At 36.4% G+C, this 22,177-nt stretch overlaps 4 protein-coding genes across 4 annotated transcripts; 2 read left to right on the plus strand and 2 right to left on the minus strand.

Annotated features, from left to right (window-relative positions):
- LOC109715131 (pentatricopeptide repeat-containing protein At1g28690, mitochondrial) lies at positions 6,935-9,013 on the plus strand. Its single transcript, XM_020239965.1, has one exon. It carries the CDS (start codon positions 7,219-7,221, stop codon positions 8,806-8,808), a length of 1,590 nt encoding a protein of 529 aa, XP_020095554.1. The 5' UTR covers positions 6,935-7,218; the 3' UTR covers positions 8,809-9,013.
- LOC109715132 (cytochrome b6-f complex iron-sulfur subunit, chloroplastic) lies at positions 9,676-12,679 on the plus strand. Its single transcript, XM_020239966.1, has 5 exons — positions 9,676-9,841; positions 10,121-10,386; positions 10,973-11,090; positions 11,347-11,529; positions 12,305-12,679. Exons 1-5 carry the CDS (start codon positions 9,800-9,802, stop codon positions 12,404-12,406), a joined length of 711 nt encoding a protein of 236 aa, XP_020095555.1. The 5' UTR covers positions 9,676-9,799; the 3' UTR covers positions 12,407-12,679.
- Positions 13,136-16,132, minus strand: LOC109714842 (equilibrative nucleotide transporter 3-like; the record flags this gene model as incomplete). Its single annotated transcript, XM_020239550.1, has 7 exons — positions 13,136-13,509; positions 13,840-14,098; positions 14,692-14,852; positions 14,952-15,145; positions 15,270-15,375; positions 15,741-15,884; positions 15,962-16,132. Coding segments are annotated over 7 exons (1,143 nt in total), but the record flags the coding sequence as incomplete, so codon positions are not given.
- LOC109715133 (equilibrative nucleotide transporter 3-like) lies at positions 16,158-17,028 on the minus strand (the record flags this gene model as incomplete). Its single annotated transcript, XM_020239967.1, is given in 3 exon segments — positions 16,158-16,174; positions 16,276-16,336; positions 16,434-17,028. Coding segments are annotated over 2 exon segments (59 nt in total), but the record flags the coding sequence as incomplete, so codon positions are not given.

Here is a 22,177-nt window from a genome sequence, read left to right on the forward strand (position 1 = left end):
TTTTTCCTTCCCCCGAGATTAGAGATTGCGGAAATGGCATGAGCGTCGTAATGAGAGAGAGACAGAGGGGAAAGGAGCGAAAATGGAAGGGGCAAGTATGGTCATGCGGTGAGGTAGAAATATTGCCTGCAATTGGTTCACCATGTCATCCGTGGACCTTCAACTTAATCCTCCATTATTTTCTCTATTTTTAAAATTTTAAAATAATCATTTACCAACGTATCTAAGACAGTTGATTAATAAGAGTTTAATAGTTAGTATCCAAAATTTTAAATTATAAAATTTAGTTACTTTATATTTTCAGCTGCAGATAATTTGCTACTACCTATAAGAGCTCAAAATTTTATTTCCTGATTTTTTTATAACCGCTAATTTTTATATTTAAAATCTATTCAATTTGTTGCCGGTGTGTATGAGCGAGATTTGCAGCAGAGGAGATCAAAAGAAGAGAAAAAGAAAAAAATTTCAAATAGGACAATACAAGGTTGGCGTGGTAGACCGGGTCTAGGAAATGACTAGGGAAACAGGTGGCTCTGGCGTATGGGGCGGGTGGTGGCGGGAGCGGCAAACAGGCGCAGTCACTACTCGCTAGTCGAGGAGGTCATGAGCGTCGGTGTAACAGTTACATACCACCTCTGCGGCTGATATCGCTGACGTGTCAGGCTCCGAATCCGTATGCCAGAACGGCACAACCTGGATATCGAATCGCATCATCTCACTATCGCATCAATTTGTCATTTAGAACCGTTTCCCTCTTTTCTTACATATAATAATAAATAATAAACAAAACAAAATTAGAATAAAAATATGCTTAATATCATAATAGACATTATAAAAAACGAAAGGTGATATTATAATATTATAACATAATTTTTTTACAATTCTAGTGAAAGTCTCATTCAATAAATAAATATCATCAATCAAGAAATATAAATCTATCCATAAATTAATATCAAAATTCGCTCCATAAATAATATCATCAATAAATATACTTGATGTTCTTAAAACAATTGAGCCATTTCTTTCCGGTGGCAATTTTACTCAAGATAGAATCTAATTTTTAAAAAATAATAATAAAAATTAATAAATAATATATTAAAATTAATTATATTATTTTAAAAAATTTAAATTTTAACTATAATAAAATTACGAGTGTACGATCGAAAATTACTTCATATTTTTTATGATTTAAAGCAAATCAAATATAAGTCTAGTTAATTAACAATGCACACAAACGTGGGAGATTTGAAACGAACGAAAATGCTAGGTGGCGAGAAATTGGACGGCGTTCTCGACAACGTCCGTTTTTGACTTGGAGGGAGTTACGGTCAACAGTACTTTCTCTGCCTCGTTCACAAGATAGTCCTTGAAACTCCCGATAATTTCAATAATGCACTTGGTGAAATGACGACTATGCCCTTCTCGGTGCACCACTGCTCCACACCTAGCTAATCACGAGTCACTCGTCAAGTCACTACCACGTCCGGCGCCGGGCTCCACCCGGATGCGGGCGCAGTGGAGCTACCTCGTGAACCGAGTCCACCACGTCAGCAATTAAAAGAAAATTTATTTGCGAACCGTAATAACGAACTATTCACTGTATAAGAGTTCCATCTTACTAATGCATCACCAGAGAGCTAGCTCAAAAAGAAAAAAAAAATTAATGTAATAAAAAAGTAAGATGTATGATCTCGAATTAAGTCTTTTCTAGCAGTTTGTAATGCGCATGGTCAGATATAGATACATAAATTATAAGCCATTCAATGACAAAATTTTTTTAAAAATTAGCTCTGATATACTAGTGAAATATATTTACTTCTTCTTTTCTATATATTGTTTTTTTTTTTTTGTATCTTCCTTTATTTAATATATGCTTGCAACTTTTTCAAATCATTTTAGTTGCTGTATGTATATGGTAATGATTTTATTTTATTTTTTCTCATCTTGTAATTTTCAGCTAAAGAAATGAATGCCGTGATGTAAGCTACAGCGACACTCCACTGCCATTACAGATCCATCGCATATGGTACGTAGCACCTTCCAATTTGTCATCCTATTTTTATTTTTTTCATAATTTTTTTAATTTCTTTTTCTACGTATTTATTTTAGATTTTGGTAAATAAACTATATATATGTATGTAATGCTTGAGCATTTGCACCTTCCCAAAGCCCTTAACCTACACCAATAACATCCGTTAACCAATTTTATATCCATTAAGTTTCCTGAGTCTTGCTTAAGTCCTCGTGTATAAGTACGTAAAATATATATTTAGGTTACCGCCTAAGTACGTTTTGTTTTTCTTACAATTCGTGTCCCCGATGGGCACATGTTGTTTAGACTCATCAAGCTCGAGCTTAGATGATATGCAGAAGAATAATAACTATGTTGAAAAACTTAACCATATGTAGCTAAATTAATAGGTTTTGCTTGATACTGTTCCTTATCCCTATGTTTTGGCTTTTCAATAGAATGAAGATAAGGACGTTGATTTTGGTGGTTGGTTTTTTTTTTTTTCCTTTTTTTTGAAGTTAAATAACTACTGCTTTGAATTGAAGTTATAACATAAAAAAACTAATGGCAATGAAATCGACTTTTGTATTTTATATATGACATTATGTAGATCTATGCATTAGAGGGCTTAAACTAATTTAGAAATAGTCTTCACAAATCTTGACCATTTCTTATCAAATTTATCTTCAGGGCAGTATAGTATGATGATCGGTTTCAACTTTCAAGCTCCATTAGTTTAAGAATCTATGGGTTCAATTCGCGCATCTACTATAGGATGCCACGTACGTTCGGATCTAAAAGCTTCAAAATGAAGCTTCCAGCTGTATTAATAGTAGAAATTTTAGAAATAAGTGCATGATATTTTTTTCAACTATATTAGCAATCAAAGTAGAAACATCATATGGAGAGTGGCTTGTATTGGAGAACATTTGATTTGCTGTGCTGTCACAAGGCCCACTGTAGTACAGCTCTGTGGTCATGTTCTTTGAGCCAGAGCACAGTGGAAATTAAAGCGGGTGGGTTCAATCCCCTCCCGAATTTTGGAAAGCTATACATTTGGAGGGGTAAAGGTTCTCCAAACATAACCTCTAATTGCACAGTTCCAAGTTTCATTATAACCACCAGAGACAACAAAAGGGAATGTCACCCAAATAACCATACATGAATTTCTCACAAGGAAAATTAGGGGAAAAGAGAGAGGATAAAGTAACACCGAACTATATATGATTCACTATATTAGCCGAAGACTACTTGGTGATCTGTCATGCATCTGATCTATTATGTAAATATTCGCGAGTCACGACTTCAAAAGAAAAATAATTTTTGAATTTGGATGAGATAGTAACTTATTAAGTACGTATAAAATTTAAAGTAAAGATGGAATGAAGGACAGATTAATGAGGCAGCCCCGGCTATACAACATGACGGACCAGGAATAGAAATTGATTTTTAGAGAGAGATTGAGACCTCGCGAGACATTCTCTCTCTTCTGTGGTAAGGCTTGAAGAGCCCCATGTGAGAGGAGCTTGGAAGGATGCCCAAGAGAGGCAGCAAGAGTTAAAAGGTTGGCCTATTCCTTCTCTGCATAGAACTTGCTAGGTACATAGTGTAGCCACCAAAGGGAGAAGCTATAATCAAAAGAAAATGACTTGACCTCCTTTGGTCTTATTACTTTCTTTCACATAGGCTGGAGCTCGGCTGGTCTGACGAGGACATCTGCAGAAATACTATTTCGGTAGAGCTGTTCGAAAGAAGGTGCATGATCAGCTGTTATATATTAACATCCATCTAACATCTCCTAATTGAAATTAGAAGTAAATTCTCACCTTAAAACTTGTTTAAACTCTCCGTTATTAGTACAATCCCTAGATTTTTATTTGCCAGAAGCAAAAGTTATCGTTCTGAACTTAGAAAATTGTGATTCAAGAAGCAAAGCTAGAGATCAAGGCTTTTATTGGACAAATTACCAACTTTTGAGGGCAAAAAATGTAATCCTTCTCATAAGGGAATTAGAATTCTCTCATTGTGAGTTGATGGGCTACTGTAAAGTAAAATTTAGAATTAACTTAATTTCCGACACGCTCATGTGCATTAAAATTGTTTGAAAGATCTCAAAGGCCCTATATCTTTTATATTAAATTTGCCCCTTTCTTTAATTGTTCCTATCTGATTCTTATTCTCAAACATGTATGACTTTTCATTGATGGAACGAGGCAAAGCAATGAAGCATTTCCTTTCCCAGCAATATTAATTCCTCAATATATATAAGATGTATAGTTTCATGACAAAGAGTTAAAACATCAAAAATATCTGAAATAAGGAGCATATGATATGATTTACAATTAATTCTTACCAAAAAATTAGCTGATTTGAATGGACAAGGAAAACTGCGTCCATCTAGAGACGGCATTAGAAAGTTAGGTCGGATCGATCAAGAAATTAACCATTCGATAATTTGTTCATAGTTCGAGCGGTATTCGTACATTAAACCCATAGAAAAGCATAACTTCATTAATGGTACATATGTTCATGTATCTAGAAATAGCAAAATGTAGCTCCTATTATGATGCTGGAAACAGTAATCATGTAACTCCCCTCCAAAAGGAGAAAAAGAAACATTAATCATATAAGTGATTCAACATAGTGGAGGGGTTGGTCTTCTGATCCTGTAGTGTCAAGAGTAGACAAAGAAAACATGGGAAACCTTCCAAAAGCTTACCCTTTTCTTAATTATACTTAATAAGGATAATATTGTCTTATGTAACTTTTCATTACCCTAAGCAATTAAATGTCAAAGTAATTGGAAGTGAAGTAGCACTACTGCTAGTCAATCATTTGCATGTCTATCATTTCACACCCATAATCAATTCTATGTACTAATTGGGCCACTTTAGCGAACTAAATTGGTACTAACTTGTTCCATTTATATTGTAGCATGAGATTGACAAAAGTGCTCTCAACAGCTCAGGGGCTATGATGCAGTTTTATGAAATGGAATGTCAGAATAATGTACCATCTAATGGAGTTACGCATACTTAGTGCAGGAGCTGTGTGAGGAGTTACGGAGAAGCATTTATTTGTACGGTATTCTAATGTGTGTGTGTATAAATATGATCAGCAGGGCTATTATACTCTTATGAGTATAAATTTTTTTTGTACTCATAAATTTTCAGTCGTTGGATGAAGGGATGTGTGATTAAGATAATAGTGGTTCTCAATTAGAATGATAGTGGTCGCTTAGGGTTGAGTGGGTGGTTAGTTGAATAGTATTATCTAACAGGTAGAAATGGTCAAAGAGATAAATCTAACAATCGAAAATTTATAAATATAAAGGGATCTATATTTATAAGAGTATAGTAGCCGGACCTTCTCTCTCTCTCTCTCTCTCTCTCTCTCTCTCTCTCTCTCTCTCTTTATATATATAATGAATGTGTGTGTGTTGGCATATAGTCGAACACTTTACAGTTTTTAATATAAATAATTTTTTCAAACTAAAATAAATTCTATAGGAATTATTCTTTTTAGAATTTAGGCTAAACTGGCTCATATGTATATTGGCAACATATCTAGTCCTCGGACTAGCTTATGTCATATATTTAGCAACAATGAAATAAGACTACAGATATTGTTATAGAAATGTCCTAGAAGTCTATTTTTTTAATTTTAAATTATGTAAAGTAAATATGCTAATAAATCATACACGATTTTGAGACCAGTGGATTACTTTGAAGGTTCCAAATATATATATATATATATCTATATTATGGAAGGAAATTATAAAAGAAACACTATTTTTTTTAGTGCTCTAGACTTTCACTAAAGAGGCCCAATATCTCTTTGCAATATTGCACAATCCAGCACCTCAGCCCATTCCACCTTTGGAATACTTCTTTAATGGATTCTCTAACTACATGGGAAGAAGAGAAAGGCTAAAGCAAAAATTGCACTGTGAGAGCTAAGTATGGCAAGAGAGAGAAAGAGAGAATTAACTCTCCATCTCCACTCATTGGGGGTTGGGGGTGGAGAGAGAGAGAGAGAGAGAGAGAGAGAGAGAGAGAGGAAGAGGAGAGATCAGCTTTTGCTTTTATATCACTGCTTTGCCTTTGTGTCCTGGTGTAGCTTCCTGCACAGCAGAAAACAAAAAAAAAAAAGAGTGGGAAATGGCAGTCAAAAGGTGAAGCTCATGTGCACGCTGGGAATTATAGGTAGTGAGGAGGAGATATGTGTGTGTGTGTGTGTGTGTGTGTGTGTGTGTTATAATTGGTGTTAGGAGGAGTTGAAGGGGATGTAGTATAGTGGTGGGTTAGGTCTATATATTTAGGGCTTTGTTGTTGCATGCAACATGAGTGCATGGGGTTGCTACATCCCACGCCTTTCCCCCCATGCAGATGGCACAATTATTATACTACAACTTTGTCTCTAGAGAGCATCAAGTATCATGGTCCCCAACATATATAAACATCTCTCTCTCTCTCTCTCTCTCTCTCTCTCTCTCTCTCTCTGATGCTGAATTTTTAGTCATTTTGTCTTCATCTGCATCCAGGTTTTGTAAGTTATGATTCTCCCACTGCNACGAGTAGATCGAATTGATGAGTTATGGAACCCACAAGATAAACAGTCGTGTGCGCGGAGATATGAGCAGGCCGAGCTAGGGTCCGCCGAATCTACACTCAAGCTTTTATCCAAATGGTTTCAACTCTGGCCCAAGCATAGTGCTTCAGGCCCACTTAGGCTGGGCTAGGCTCAGTTTCACCCACTTAGGCTTTAAGGCTAACAGTGTAGGGCTCTTTTGCCACTTGTCTTGGATTAAATTAGATAAAACAAGAGAGCAATTTTAGGGATCAGTTATCCTCTGAGTTTGGTTTGATCAAATAATCATGCCAAAAAAAAATGAACAAATGCTGCCCAACGGCCGAGACATTAGATCCTTTCTGCCAGTCCCGACCTCTAACACCTATTCGATAACCTCTTCTGCTTCGCTGCATCACTTTCTTATCTTATTTTATTCAATTCAATCCTACTCAAAGCCTTAAAATTATGAAACGAAACACTGGTAGGGACTTGGCTGCATTAAGGCCTAACTATGGTATTTTTTTGGTCCAAAAATCAGAGTAACTTCCGATGAAACGGTAAAACCTGTCACTCCGACCTATTCCATCCAGAATAAGCACGAGTTCAAAGCAGAATAACCCCCCCAACGCCCAAGGATGAGGAGATGTTTCCCCTTTAGAAGATCCTTCTCTTCCCTTATCACTCAAACCCACCACCCCCACCACATACTCCGAAACTCCGCTTCCGTCGCTTCACTTCTCCAACGCTTCATCGACTCTGATTCCCCTTCCAACGGTCGAACCATCCACGCCCACATCCTCGAATCCGGTTTCCGCCCCAGCACCAGCGTATCCATCAAGCTCCTCATCCTCCACATCAAAAGCGGCTGCTTGCACAATGCACGCAAGGTGTTCGATCAAATGCCGAGCCCGACCCTCTCGGCTTATAACTATCTAATCGCCGGGTACTTCAGAGAAGGCTCTGTCGAAGAGTTACTACTGCTCGTTCGAAAGCTTGTGTTTTCGAATCAAAAGCCCGATGGGTTTGCGCTATCGATGGTCCTGAAGCTCTCTGCGACCTCGGTTTCGATCAATCTAGCTAGAGAGGTTCACGCCCACATCGTCAAATCGGCGTTCGAGCATGATGATGTCCTGTTTTCTGCTTTGATTGATTCGTATGTGAAGAATGGAAAAGTGTGCCATGCAAGGAATGTATTTTTTATGATGTCGAAGAGGAGCATCGTGTGTTCGACCGCGTTGATTGTTGGTTATATGAATGAACGGTTGTTCGGAGATGCTCAAAATATGTTCGATAATATGTTAGAAAAGGACGCAGTCGCTTTTAATGCGATGATCGAAGGATATAGTAAAACATTGGAAACTGCGGGAGGTTCGCTAGAAGTATACAAGACAATGCTGCGGCTAAACTTTCGGCCGACAATTTCTACTTTTGTTAGCTTGCTTGGAGCTTGCTCTCTCTTATCGGCATTGGAATTCGGAGAACAAGTTCATTGCCAAGTTATAAAGAACAACTTGTTCTCGCATATTAAGTCAGGGAGCGCGCTTATAGATTTTTATTCCAAGTGTGGAAGAGTTGAGGATGGACGGAAAATCTTCGATCACATGGAAGCAAAGAATGTTTTCTCTTGGACATCGATGATAGATGGGTACGGAAAGAATGGTTTCCCTTTTGAAGCTCTCGAACTTTTCGATGAAATGATGGGAGAAAGTAGTGGCAAGCCCAATTACGCGACATTTTTGAGTGCTTTATCGGCCTGTGGGCATGCAGGGTTAGTATCGAGGGGCCAAGGAATATTTCTTAGTATGGAGAGGGAGTATTCTCTTAAACCAAGGATGGAACACTACGCTTGCATGGTCGATCTGCTGGGGCGCACGGGAAGTTTAAACGAAGCCTATGGCTTTATCAAAGGGATACCCGAGAAGCCGAACTCCGACGTGTGGGGAGCGCTTCTTGGAGCAGCTCGGCTTCACGGGGACGTAGAGATGGCTAATATTGCAGCTAAAGAGGTGTTTGAGTTGAGTAGAGATGGGAGGCCCGGAGCGTATATGGCTTTCTCGAATACACTTGCGGAAGCCGGAAAATGGGAAGGTGTAAACAAAGTTAGGGAGTTGATGAAAGACAGAGGGGTTGCAAAAAATACTGGTCGCAGCTGGGTTGGGACGGATAACCGGTTATGTTCGTTTCGTGGGGGCGAATTGAGAATCGAAGAAAATGAGTTCTCATAGAACAGCAGTAGGTAAGATTGGTACTGTGAAGTGAAAATGATTTTTGTAAGGGAGAAACCTCAGAAGGGTAATGCTGTGCGCATCAACATTCTCTGTAACTTACTGTAACTCTGTAAGTTGACATGGATTTTTATCCAGTGAGAACTCTCTGGCTTAACCATGTTCAGGAATTCAGACACATGATTCAAACTGTGCGCTTGCAAAATCATCTGCTGTACAGCATGTTGCAGACAAAAATAATAATTTCTTTCGCATATTAAACCAATGAAGCTCAAAATATGGACCAACTGCTGAACAAAATCAAATAAATAAAAGTTTTCCATGGCGGATGTGATCGATTGCTGGCCAGACGCAGCGCAGTTTAGAATTGTCGACAGTGGATTTAAATTCGCGATGTCATTGGAGCCTTTCGCCTTCCATTCGTGGCCATGATGAATCCATGGGCTGATGGAAAGAGATTAGTAAGACTTGGAAATTAAATAAAAGTTAGTGGCATGTGTAAGATTTAACAATTGGAATGTTAACAGTTATCAAAAACCTATATTGGGAGTGAAAAAGTTTTGGGGAATTAGATGTGAAAAATGGACAAATTACCAAACTTGAAGGTCAAAACACCAGCTTGAAGATATAATTTGAAGAAAACCAAGAAGCACTTTCATAATTTTAATTTATCATGGATGAACAAAACCTTATTCTTAGAAGCCCAGAAATAAAAAAAATAATAATAGTAGTAACTCTTAACAAACAGAGAGTATTGGATCGGGTTAACGGGCACGGACCAACCCAAACCCATAGATGGTTCTGAAGAGGGGCTCGAGCTCAACACAATCTTAAACATGTGGCTAGCTGAGGCCAATCATTTTCCATCAATAAAAACTCCCAACCATTTATCTCTTTCCATTATTTTGGCCTTTTCCCACTATTAAAAAAAAAGCTCATCTCCAAAACCTGCAGAGAAGCAGAAGCAGAAGCAGCTGATCCATCAACACCCATGGCTTCCACAGCTCTCTCTACTGCTTCCAATCCCACCCAGGTACTCAAAACCAACCCCTCCTTCCCTAAATTCTAAAAACAATTGCTTAAGCTTCCAGTTTTTAGAAAATAACGGTTGTTTTACATAGTTATAGAGCTAGTCCTAAGCACCACCATCTGTTTTCCACTAATTTACGATGTATATTTCTTGTTGTTGCTCTTTATGTTCACTTTGTGCGTGTTAGAACTATTCATGATCAGTTGGCGACGGTATTTTGGCTAACAAAACCTACTGGAGAAGTCTATGATCTTCTTTTCCCTTGTTATGTGATGTTGTCAGCTTTGTTCTGCTAAGAATGGGGTGTTTTCGCCGTCGAAAGCGCTCGTCGGGAAGCGCATTAAAGGGTTGGGCTCATTTGGAAGGGAGAAGAAGGAGAAGCAGAGTGGTGGTGGGCTGGTGAGATGCCAGGCGACGAGCAGCATTCCGGCAGACCGGGTGCCGGACATGGGGAAGCGGCAGCTGATGAATCTGCTTCTTCTGGGAGCTGTTTCGTTGCCCACCGCGATAATGCTGGTCCCCTATGCCGCCTTCTTTGTCCCTCCTGGGTAAGATCTCAATTCTCTTTATCTCTTAGCTTTCCCTTTGCAAATTGAATTGAGCAGTAGCAATGTTTCCAGCTATATGTAAGTGTGGTACTTGTATTTCTTGCTTTCTAGTTTGATTATGTTGTTCTCTTCTTCTGATAACTGCTAGTTTGGCCCGCGAAAGGCTAAGCAGCTTCTCTGCCCGAGAAGCAGAAGTTTAGAGCTTCTGGCGATGATTGGGAGTTGAAACGAGTTTCTAGGACCCAAAAGCAGAACCTTTGATTCTCTATGGAAACCTATTAGCGGATTTTAAGAAAAAAAAACCATCAGCAATTCTAACAATCGTGCTCAAATTGCATCCGGCAGAAGTTTCAGTCTGATAAAACAAGCTGCATCAATCTAAATTTTGGTGGAATGGAATTAGGATTTATACATTGACCACTTGAGATATTCCATTGCAATTGTATTGTAGGTTTCCGGCCTTTGCTTTCGCAGGATTGATGCACATATCTCCTTTAAGCTTTGTTTAACCACAGAGTGGTCGCTGTTCATAAGAACTTTTGATGGAGATGCTCATGTTTTTATCATTTGGAAATATACTCTACAGTTCAGGCGGAGCCGGCAGCGGAACCTACGCAAAAGATGCACTTGGAAATGATGTTATTGCCTCAGAATGGATCAAGAAACATGGTCCTAATGATAGAACACTCACTCAAGGGTTGAAAGTAGGTTATCTGTCTCCTGTATTTTCCATTCTACATTTCTACTGCAAGGCCCTCCTATGTTTCATGGGATATAAGAAGCATGTATTTACATATTTGTGTCACTGAAGAGTGTATACTAAATAGAGGAGGTGGCAATAGACCCCTTAGGACAAGTATTGTGTCTACTTCTAAAAGGATTACTGCTTTTTCTGAAATCTCCTGGGGGTAATTTCAGATGAACTTTACTTAGCAATTCGAATATCTAAAACCTGCGCAGGGAGATCCTACCTACCTTATCGTGGAGGCTGACAGAACCCTGGCAACCTATGGGATCAATGCAGTGTGCACGCACCTCGGGTGTGTTGTTCCATGGAATAAAGCTGAGAACAAGTTCATTTGCCCTTGCCATGGATCCCGATACAACAATCAAGGCAAGGTTGTGAGGGGACCTGCACCATTGGTAAGTGTTTCTTTTTCTTGGTTTTTGTTATATATTGATCGTAAATGGTGGTTCAGTTATTCATATATTGGTTTAGTTTGGTAAATCACATCATTTGACATTACGTATATTTCCTACCTCTCAGCGATTAAGTAGCATGAATGGATTTAGTTGTTCAATTAATTTTCTGAAGAACTGAATCTAACTAGATGGCATTACTAATTTAATTTTACGAAAATTGTCGAAGTGTCACTTTTTAAGAAGTTAAAAATGATTATGTCCTGGAAGCGTGGATAGCATATAATTTGACTAAAACCATCTGTTTGCCCTTAGCTTTTACGGTACTTTTTGTATAAAAAGCAATAGCTAAAAATTTTATAGATAAAAAAAGCTAAATGAGCTTTTGGCTCCATAAATTAGAAGCTCGACTTTGAAGCTTTAGGTTCTTCAATGGTGGGAAGCTGTTTGGAGGATTTACAGAAACTTTTTTGTATTTCTCAGGCTTTTGCGAAAACACTGACAGGGCCAAAAGAAAATTTTTTTTTTTTCTATTATTAGTTATTACCCTAATGCTCTTGGTTCACACTCTCTACATTCAAGATGTTAATACCACTGTTAAATCTTATCACAGTTCATACTTCTACAAAATAAACTCTACACAATCTTGAATTATTTACATCAAAACCCTGTTTATTTTCTTCATATCATGGGATCCCTTGCTATTTTTTCACTAAGGTCATCTATTGTTCACTTCTCCTAGTAGTGTTGGCTTTACCTGTAATTTTCCTTCAAACAGTCACTGGCTTTGGTTCATGCCGACATCGATGATGGCAAGGTTCTATTTGTGCCGTGGGTTGAAACCGATTTCAGAACTGGTGAAGATCCATGGTGGACTTAGAACACTCATTGCATCATTCACATATATGTTCAGTTCAATGCCTTGTATCATCTTTCAAGGGAGCGTTTCATTTCTTGTGTTTCTTCAAAGTATGTATAACTTTGTATGGAAGAACAGCTTTTCTTTTCCATCAAATACTGTGTTGAGGAGAACTCAAATTGAGATTTTTATGATCTCCCGATGTCATTGTTTTGTTTTAGATTTGGATTTCTTTTTGTCATATAGAACTGGCACAAACGGATTGCACTGAAGAATTCTTAATTGTTCTTTGAAGCTATCTGGTATTGTAGACCTGATTTTTAAGCATTACTGTAACTAGATGAAATCTGTGATGCTTAATCTCTGATTTCTTCTTTAATCATACAAATTGTATGTATACAAGAGATAAAATTTGCAACATATGTAGTTTGATACGAATCATTTTGTCCAGTTGGTTCAATTCATCAAGGAACAATCTCTTCTTTTTTTTTCCTTCTTGCTCCAGATACAAAATTCAGTTCTGAATGAATGGCGCAGACTCTGATTCATTAATAATGAAGAAATGCTTGCTTGATTGAAGAACAAATACTCAAAACTAATTGTCTTTGATAATAGTTCATCTTCAACAAAGTTGACAAAATCGAACTGCATAACTTTTGGTTTCTTAGCCAAATAGAAGATCAAAGCAGAATATCATTTCTATTTGTCCATCGTAACCATCAGCAAAAAGGAGTAACTCAACTCATGCCCTATTAAATCTATCCTTGTCTTTATTTATATGGAGGAACTCAACTCGTACTCATATTAAACACGTAAAGTGGAATTACAATTTGGCTTGGTAATACATTTCAAGCTTCTGCAAATTGACTTTTCAGAAGGGTGGCTGAGAAGTGACAGCCACTGAATAGTTAAACAATAGTCATAATTTCCACACTATGAGTTCGTATTACATAGGACGTCCAAAGATAAAAAACAATTAATAACATAATGAGGCAATAACAAAAAATACTTCAAAATTACCAGCCTTTCCCAATCAGCCACAGCCAATCAAGTGTGACCCCTGAGAATATACCTGCTAATAGGCAGAGGACAAGCAAGTTTCCCAAAGCATTTTGCTCAGGTCCCTGAAGAAAAAGAACAAAGGGGTGTGAAAAAAGAAAATTCTGATCATTCTCCATTATCAAAAGATAACTTCACATATTTAAGTGATCAATACCCTCAAGGAAACAAGATGAACTCAAGCAAGTTAAAGTAAACTCGAGCAGCTCAATCAACAACTTGCTTAACTCTGAGTTGAACTCAAGCTGCTCATGAACGTTCAGTTAAGGGATTGCAGAAAAATCAAGATAACTAAGATTCTTACTCTTGTGAACTTTGATTTAATATTTGCCAGTTACTATTAGTAAGTATTACTTCTGCCACTTATGCGTAAGCACTGGTCAAAATTCAGTTACCTTGTATCCTCTGGGTGCCGCCATGAAAACACAGACGGTGAGATATCCATTGCTCAGCCCTAGGACCGACGTCAGCATGATCATCCACCCTTGATCGCCATACTTAGCGGTGAAATAGAATGCAGGGATGAGCACAAAGCGCGAGAGAGTTGCGGCCGTGAGTCCCTTTCGAGATGTCAACTTAAGGAACTCGAGAAGAGGAACGTATCTTCCAATGAGATCCCACACATTATACATCGCGATCAAGACAAGCGCATACCTAAGTAATAGACATCAATCAGCTAAAGAAAACAATTTATCTGGAAGAATGTGGTATTTGGTTTGCTGGCTTTCGTGTTGATCTCAAATTTTGCTGAGAACAATCAAGTTATGGCAAGAGAAATGCAAGGTTACAGCAATGCTATATTAATAGCGCATTTGGTCCATTGAAGCTTCGGTAGAAAAGTTTCTTTCACTAGAGCTGGTTGAAAAGGCATTAACAGATTTTCCAATAAAATTTCCTAACAACTTCTTACAATAGCAGTAGGTGAAGTTCCAAATTGGATCCTTTCGTTTTAGGGCCCAAAGGCTGTCCGAACGCTCATAGTACCAACCGCGGAAAAGCTCTAGAATATTTTGGTTGCCAAATGCATGGCCACTACTTCTCGGAGTAGAGAAGCCATCCTAGAAGCCAGCCAAACAGGTGCTAAGTGTTCAATGCATCTTAAGAGTTGCTTGGGTATATATAACGGCACAGAGCAATCACCAGGAAAACAGCAATAATACACTGGTGTGATCATACAAAGATGAATTAAGGATGTCAATAAAAATAAGGTACAAAGGGGGTAAAAAAAAAAAAGAGATGAAACTTACCATGAACCTAAGCTGTGGGATCCGGTGTCCTCAGACAAAAATCCAGGGAAGATTGATAGGGTCAAAACATATATCAGAAACACATCGATTGCATAATCTATATTTTGCCACAACAGCTGCCTGTTCGTCAATCGTTCTGAGAGTTTCAGATCCTCCTCAGCCTGCAAAACATAAAATTCCAAAAAGTTGATTCTTTCTATTTAACAGGCAATTGTTTCAACACCAACNCCCCCACCCCCAAAAAAGGAAGAACCCAGAACCATCAGGGGGACACAGACTCCTTGATTATTGTGCGTTTGAATGCCACCAGCTGCAAGATCTGCAGTGACAGTTGTTGCTCCTTCAGAAGCTGCTTTTGCTCGGTAGTACTTTACGATCGGTAGCTTGGGGAAGACGAAGGCATATAGAAGAACACATAATAACTCGAAGAATGATGAAATTGAAAAGAATAGCACTGCATGAAGTCGTTAAAAATAACATATATAAGTTAAAAGTGATTCCGGCGAATGTATCAAATAGAATGCACTAAGCATTGTTCTAAATCCAATGTGCAGAGAACAAAAATGCAGTACACATACTTGCACCCTTTCGAAGACCATCTTGAGAATTCTCAAATGCTGCTTTTGTAATTAGCCTTAAACCAGAGGTTAGGGCACCAGATGCAGCTAGCCCCGCCAGGAAGGACTGCAGAGCCACCCAAAAGAAAGGATAAGTAACAAAAAGAGTAAAACTGCTCCAAAGTTGCAAAATTTCAAATAGTTCATCAAGGAAAAGACACACAGTCAAAGAACTAAAAACTAACAAACCCCCGCACAAAAAGTTGGCCTTTTTGTGCGTACTTCTGAAAACCTTGCTTCTTAGCATGTGTGATGATCGGGCGGGGTAGCAATGCCAAAACGATTTTACATATATATTCCAGGCAAGACGCATGAATGTATATAACCATGTTTTTTCAGGGGCACAAGCACATATCAAATTTGCAGGAGTATTTGTGTGATTTCACATATTTGCAGTGGGTATTTATATGCAAAAATCCAATCTAAAAATACCTGGATGAATTCTGGACACATTAAGGACAAATCACCAACCATCCCCCCTTGAACATGGCCATCAGCAACTCCAAAAACCCCGCTAACAATACAAATACCAATGAAGACCCCAATTCCTCCTTTTCCAGAAGTTGCCACATCCAACTATTGTCCAAAATTACCACATTAAGAGATTAGGCAAGTACTTGAATTTACAGGAAAGAAAAGGAGGTGGAACTTACAATAATTATTGCGAGAGAGCTTAAGAAGAAGAGGGTATATCCAGTTAAGTTGCGGACTCTAGTGTTAATCTTTGCTTCACGGTACGCTAATATTGCAATTGTTGCAACAGCAAATGGTTGGTAAACAAGAGTAAGTACTCTTGTTGGGTGGTACTTCTGCAGCAAGAAGAAACATGTGTGTGTGATTCAGAAAAAAATAGCAAAATACTTCCCCTGTTCAATCACATAAACACAAAGTAATTTCATTTGAAGAGCTATACAAGTATTATAAATATTTTTATAGATATGGTGAAACTGCAAGGTTAGATTAAAACCTCATGTGGCACCATATTCCTATTGTCTGTTTGGTAACTCATTATTTGTTTACCTCAAATCCTGATAATAAGAGAACCATGAAATGAGATTATTAGGTAATAAAATTACAACTGAGGAAGAATCCAACATAACTGGAAATTAAAAAAAAAGAGAGTACTGTGAACCCAATGCCGCCAATTCGGTCGAATGGAACATTAATGAACTAGATATCTAAGTCATCGTATCGCATTAGTAGAACAAATTAAAAATAATCTGATATGGACAAATAATTATTAATGCCAAGGTTTTGACTCCACATGGAAACCCTAGTCCCATCCATGCTACTCTTAAGTAACAATAAAGGGTTGCTTACCAAAAAACCTAAAATTAACAAATAAAATAAAATAAAAAAGTACAAAAAAGTACAGGGAAGGTGCGATTTCTTCTCTCAGTAGAGCTGGATATGAATCATCAATCATGTGATTGATTAAGAAGATGATAGGAGGGATGGAGACGTGTAACATTCTACGGAAAAGCAAAGGAATTTGTTTTCTTTTATAATATCTACCGAATACAAATATAAATATCTAGTTCTCAAATCATGGCCTGATTTAAATCGAACAAAAACCAAACATTTATCTCCTTCTGATTATAATAGAGTGTAAGAAAATAGGTCAGTGAAACTCAAATTGGATAATAGAGCGTAACTAAGCATCTCCGCAAGATTCATAAACAAAAAGGAACATATCAATAAACGAGTAATCGTTCAACAAAAATACCAAAAATCACATCTTTATGGCACCATTAGTTCCAAACTCACAAACCCAGATCACATCTCCTATCCTACTTCATAAAACACAAAAAATCACTAAAATAACCAATCGAATGGAACAGCAGAGCTATCAAACAGATACATATGAACCAATTCCTCCACAAGAAAAAAAAAAAAAGTCTTTCATGGACAGAGAGATACTCACAGATTAGAGAACAAAAACAAATCGACAGACGCAAGTAAGCACATAACATCCAACAATTGGTGCGCAAAAGAAAAAGCTCACTTTTAGAGCGTATGGAGAAGAGTAAAAGATTCGGCGTTGATTTCCAACCAATTGTGGGAGTCAGGAATCTCTCTCTATCAATATCTTCTCCTTTTTTTTTTCTTTTTTTCTTTTTTTTTTTGAGGAAACTCTCTACCTAATATCCATCCTTGACTCAACAATGGACACGAGGAAACAAATCATATATATATATATATATATATATATATATATAATATTAAAATATATGAGAATAGGGACTGGGGAATAGGGACGGACGAAGAAGGTGAATGGAATAAGAAGAGGCCTATTCCCGGTGGAGGAGAGTAAGTTATTACATATTCTCAAAAAAGAGAATAAGTTATTACGTATAGGTGTATCATATGAGGAGACTTTTTAATATAGCGTTTATATATTTAGAATAAGTACAAAGATATATTTTAGGACCATTCACATTAAAACAAATATAGGATATTATTATTATTATTATTATTATCATGTTAGGATAATCCAAAAGTATTTATTATATCTTTTTAATAATTTGCCGCTTTTCACCGTAGTAATTACTAGTAAAAGAACCTGCGCTTGCATTAGGTACTATAAAATATTCCCTTGTACTTCACGAAAAATCCCTCGCTATTGGTTGCAGGGACAGAATTGACGACGCCTTCTCCGGCGACGGTGATAGTGAAAATAACAACGATTCCTTCGGCCGCAGCGGAATGTATTAATTGAAAGTTTGATGAAGAACAAGAAAATGGTCCAATGATGGACAGGATGAACGATAACTTGCCACATAGCCAAAAATATTAAAAATTCATATAAATTAATTAATAGATTAATAGATAATAAATAATAGATAGATAATAGATATATTATTATTATTCATGTACTTCAATTACTTAAAAAGATTTTAAAAAAATTTGTGATATCAAAAGAGCTAGAGATTTTGATTCTTTATAGCAGTTTTCTGAATATTTTAATAGTATTAGGATTTGAAGGCATCTGTGTTAGAAATAAAAATATTAATTAAAATTTATCTCTTATAATATCCACTAAATTATTCTTCTCTGATTATGGCATATATTGTGGGTTTTTTATATGTGAGTTAGCATCAAAATATAGTTAGAGAGATGCTTTTGATATCGAACCTAGCAATAAAAATTAACTAGAATATTTGTGGATGCTATTTTAATTTTTCTTTTTGGGCATGAAGTCGAATTTAGTTTCCACTTGGGACTACCTTTGAGAATACCTATATATATATATATATATATATATNGAGATACTCACAGATTAGAGAACAAAAACAAATCGAAAGACGCAAGTAAGCACGTAACATCCAACAATTGGTGCGCAAAAGAAAAAGAAGCTCACTTTTAGAGCGTATGGAGAAGAGTAAAAGATTCGGCGTTGATTTCAAACCAATTGTGGGAGTCAGGAATCTCTCTCTACCAATATCTTCTCCTTTTTTTTCTTTTTTTCTTTTTTTTTTTTTGAGGAAACTCTCTACCTAATATCCATCCTTGACTCAACAATGGACAAGAGGAAACAAATCATATATATATAATATATAATATTAAAATATATGAGAATAGGGACTGGGGAATAGGGACGGACTTAGAAGGTGAATGGAATAAGAAGTAGGGGTGGAAACTAGCCGAGCTCGAGCGAGCTTATGTCAGCTCAAATTCGGCTTGAAATTAATTTCGAGTCTAAATCTAGGCTCAAGCTCGGCTTGAAATTAATTCGAGCCGAACTCGAGCGAGCCTAATTTCGAGTCGAGCCGAGCTCGAGCTCTAAACGAGCCGATTGAAATTCTCGACATAATATAATCAATAGTTTAATTTTTATAGAACATTACCTATAATTTGATACAACATGTTCAATAGTTCAAAATACAAAATAATTGTAAGAAATGTAAGCTAGGGTGACTGCCTGACTGGGTGAGGGTCAGAGAGAGAGAGAGAGAGGAAAAAAAATTAGGGATTTGGGAATTTGAATATTATCATGTTTTAGGGTTATGTGCAACAGTGAAAGTCTGAAAGAGAGAGTGTGTTATGTAAATTTAGAGTTGGGCTCAATTACACTGTTGTACTTGTTGGGTTTATTTTATGGGCCAACAATAATGGCCCAAATTAAATTAAAGCCTATATATAATTAAAATACATTTTATATATATATATATATATCGAGCTTTCGAGCTTTTCGAGCCTAATTCGAACGAGCCGAGTAATACTCAAGCTCGGCTTGAAATGAATTTCGAGCCTTTTATTTTGTTCAAGCTCGGCTCATTTAATTTCGAGTCGAGCTCGAGCGAGCTAAATATCGAGCCGAACACGAGTCGAACGCGAGCCGGCTCGCTCGTTTGCCAGCCCTAATAAGAAGAGGCCTATTCCCGGTGGAGGAGAGTAAGTTACATATTCTCAAAAAAGAGAATAAGTTATTACGTATAGGCGTATCATATGAGGAGACTTTTTAATATAGCGTTTATATATTTAGAATAAGTACAAAGATATATTTTAGGACCATTCACATTAAAACAAATGTAGGATATTATTATTATTATTATTATTATTATTATTATTATTATCATGTTAGGATAATCCAAAAGTATTTATTATATCTTTTTAATAATTTGCTGCTTTTCACCATAGTAATTGCAATTACTTCCTAATAATTATTACTAGTAAAAGAACCTGCGCTTGCAGTAGGGACTATAAAATATTCCCTTGTACTTCACAAAAAGTCCCTCGCTATTGGTTGCAGGGACGGAATTGACAACGCCTTCTCCGGCGACGGTGATAGTGAAAATAACGACGATTCCTTCGGCCGCAGTGGGATGTATTAATTGAAAGTTTGATGAAGAAAAAGAAAATGGTCCAATGATGGAGAGGATGAACGATAACTTGCTACGTAGCAAAAAATATTAAAATTTCATATAAGTTAATTAATAGATTAATAGATAATAAATAATAGGTAGATAATAGATATATTATTATTATTCATGTACTTCAATTACTTAAAAAGATTTAAAAAAATTTGTGATATCAAAAGAGCTAGAGATTTTGATTCTTTATAGCAGTTTTCTGAATATTTTAATAGTATTAGGATTTGAAGGCATCTGTGTTAGAAATAATAATATTAATTAAAATTTATCTCTTATAATATCCACTAAATTATTCTTCTCTGATTATGGCATATATTGTGGGTTTTTTATATGTGAGTTAGCATCAAAATATAGTTAGAGAGATGCTTTTGATATCGAACCTAGCAATAAAAATTAACTAGAATATTTGTGGATGCTATTTTAATTTTTCTTTTTGGGCATGAAGTCGAATTTAGTTTCCACTTGGGACTACCTTTGAGAATACCTATATATATATATATATATATATAGAACTAGGCTATTATACTATCGATAGCACGGAGCGCTCCGTGCTACCGAGTTGTTTTCGATGATACGGCTTCCAAATCGACGATCGGCTCCGTTAGACTTGATCTACACTATTGAAAGTATTTAGAAACTAAATTTCATAATTTTTTGATATCATTTACCTATCAAACAAGTAGTCTAAAATTGAACGGCTGAAAATAAAAATCTCATGAAAAATTATGATAAAAGATTTAAATTCAAGATCAGATATACTGATCTTACTCTAAATAGTGAAAAAAAATTTCTATAAAATTTTCATCGCATTTGGATTGTTTTACACCGTTAAACTCACAAATACACCACATCGGCTATTAAAATTGTTAATTTTGAGATCTTTTGATCACTAGTCAAATGATGTCGAAGAAATTTGAAATTTAGTTTCAAATACTTTCAATAGTATAGATCAAGTCTAATGGAGCCGATCGTCGATTTGAAAGCCGAATCATCGAAAACAACTTGGTAGCACGGAGCGCTCCGTGCTACCGATAGCATAGTAGCCGGACTCTCTCTCTCTCTCTATATATATATATATATATATATATATATAATATAATAATACTCAAGATAGTGGCTAGAGATGCTTTTGACCAACATATGAAAGAGATCCAAAATTTACACACTCCACTCGAAGTTAATCATAAGAGTACTTTATTAGCTATATAAAAAGGAATTTATGCGTCCATGTCACGCTTTTTGACTCTCAAAAGCAATGTTCAATTGTTTGGCATCTTTTTTAGATTGATTGGACCGAGCTTTGATGTCTAATTCGAGTCTAGCTCGACTTGATCCCAACGAATTTATTGAATCTTATCAGACTAGTCTAGGACCCACACAAATCAAATCAAACAGATTTTAATTGAAATCTGATCCGATCAGGATAGGATATATCCAAACTAAATCGCGTTGGCTTTACGTTGTTACCACTATAGTTTGCTAACCCCTTTATCCAGAAGGCCTCGTTTTAAGACCCACTGAAAGATATATTTCATCTGGATCTTTCTTTTTTTGAATTCAAAGAGCATTCTCAAGCTAAAATAAGTGAATATAGTATAAAGGGATGATTAATCTAAAATGAAAGCAGTGTAGCCTGGCAAGCAAGAAAATACATGCACAATACTAGTGCTAAAACTAATGATCAGCTTAAAAAATTAAGAGGGACTCGTCTCATCATCTAATTTAGATTAGAAAAAGTCTTATTAATCAAATTAGAAATCACAAGTTCTGTGCTAGCTATTTTTACCGTCTAGAGAAGAAAAGATGGTTTGATTTGGTATCGTCTTTATAATATAAATACCATAAAAAATTAGATCACAGGTGAAAAAAAAAAAATAGTGCTACAGAGAAGGAACAAAATATTTCAGTAATCTATAACTTTCAATTTTTTTTTTTTTTAATGAACTCTAGACCTTATTTTATCAAATATAATAATATTATAATTATAATAATATG

This window comes from Ananas comosus, linkage group 9, assembly GCF_001540865.1.
Source record: "Ananas comosus cultivar F153 linkage group 9, ASM154086v1, whole genome shotgun sequence".
In the NCBI taxonomy this organism is placed as follows: Eukaryota; Viridiplantae; Streptophyta; class Magnoliopsida; order Poales; family Bromeliaceae; genus Ananas; species Ananas comosus.

Coding starts and splice junctions, on each gene's coding strand:
- LOC109715131 (XM_020239965.1), top strand. CDS start 7,219: ATGAGGAGATGTTTCCCCTTTAGAAGATCCTTCTCTTCCCTTATCACT.
- LOC109715132 (XM_020239966.1), top strand. CDS start 9,800: ATGGCTTCCACAGCTCTCTCTACTGCTTCCAATCCCACCCAG. Junction 10,387..10,972: donor GCCTTCTTTGTCCCTCCTGG/GTAAGATCTCAA, acceptor TATACTCTACAG/TTCAGGCGGAGCCGGCAGCG. Junction 11,530..12,304: donor TGAGGGGACCTGCACCATTG/GTAAGTGTTTCT, acceptor TCCTTCAAACAG/TCACTGGCTTTGGTTCATGC.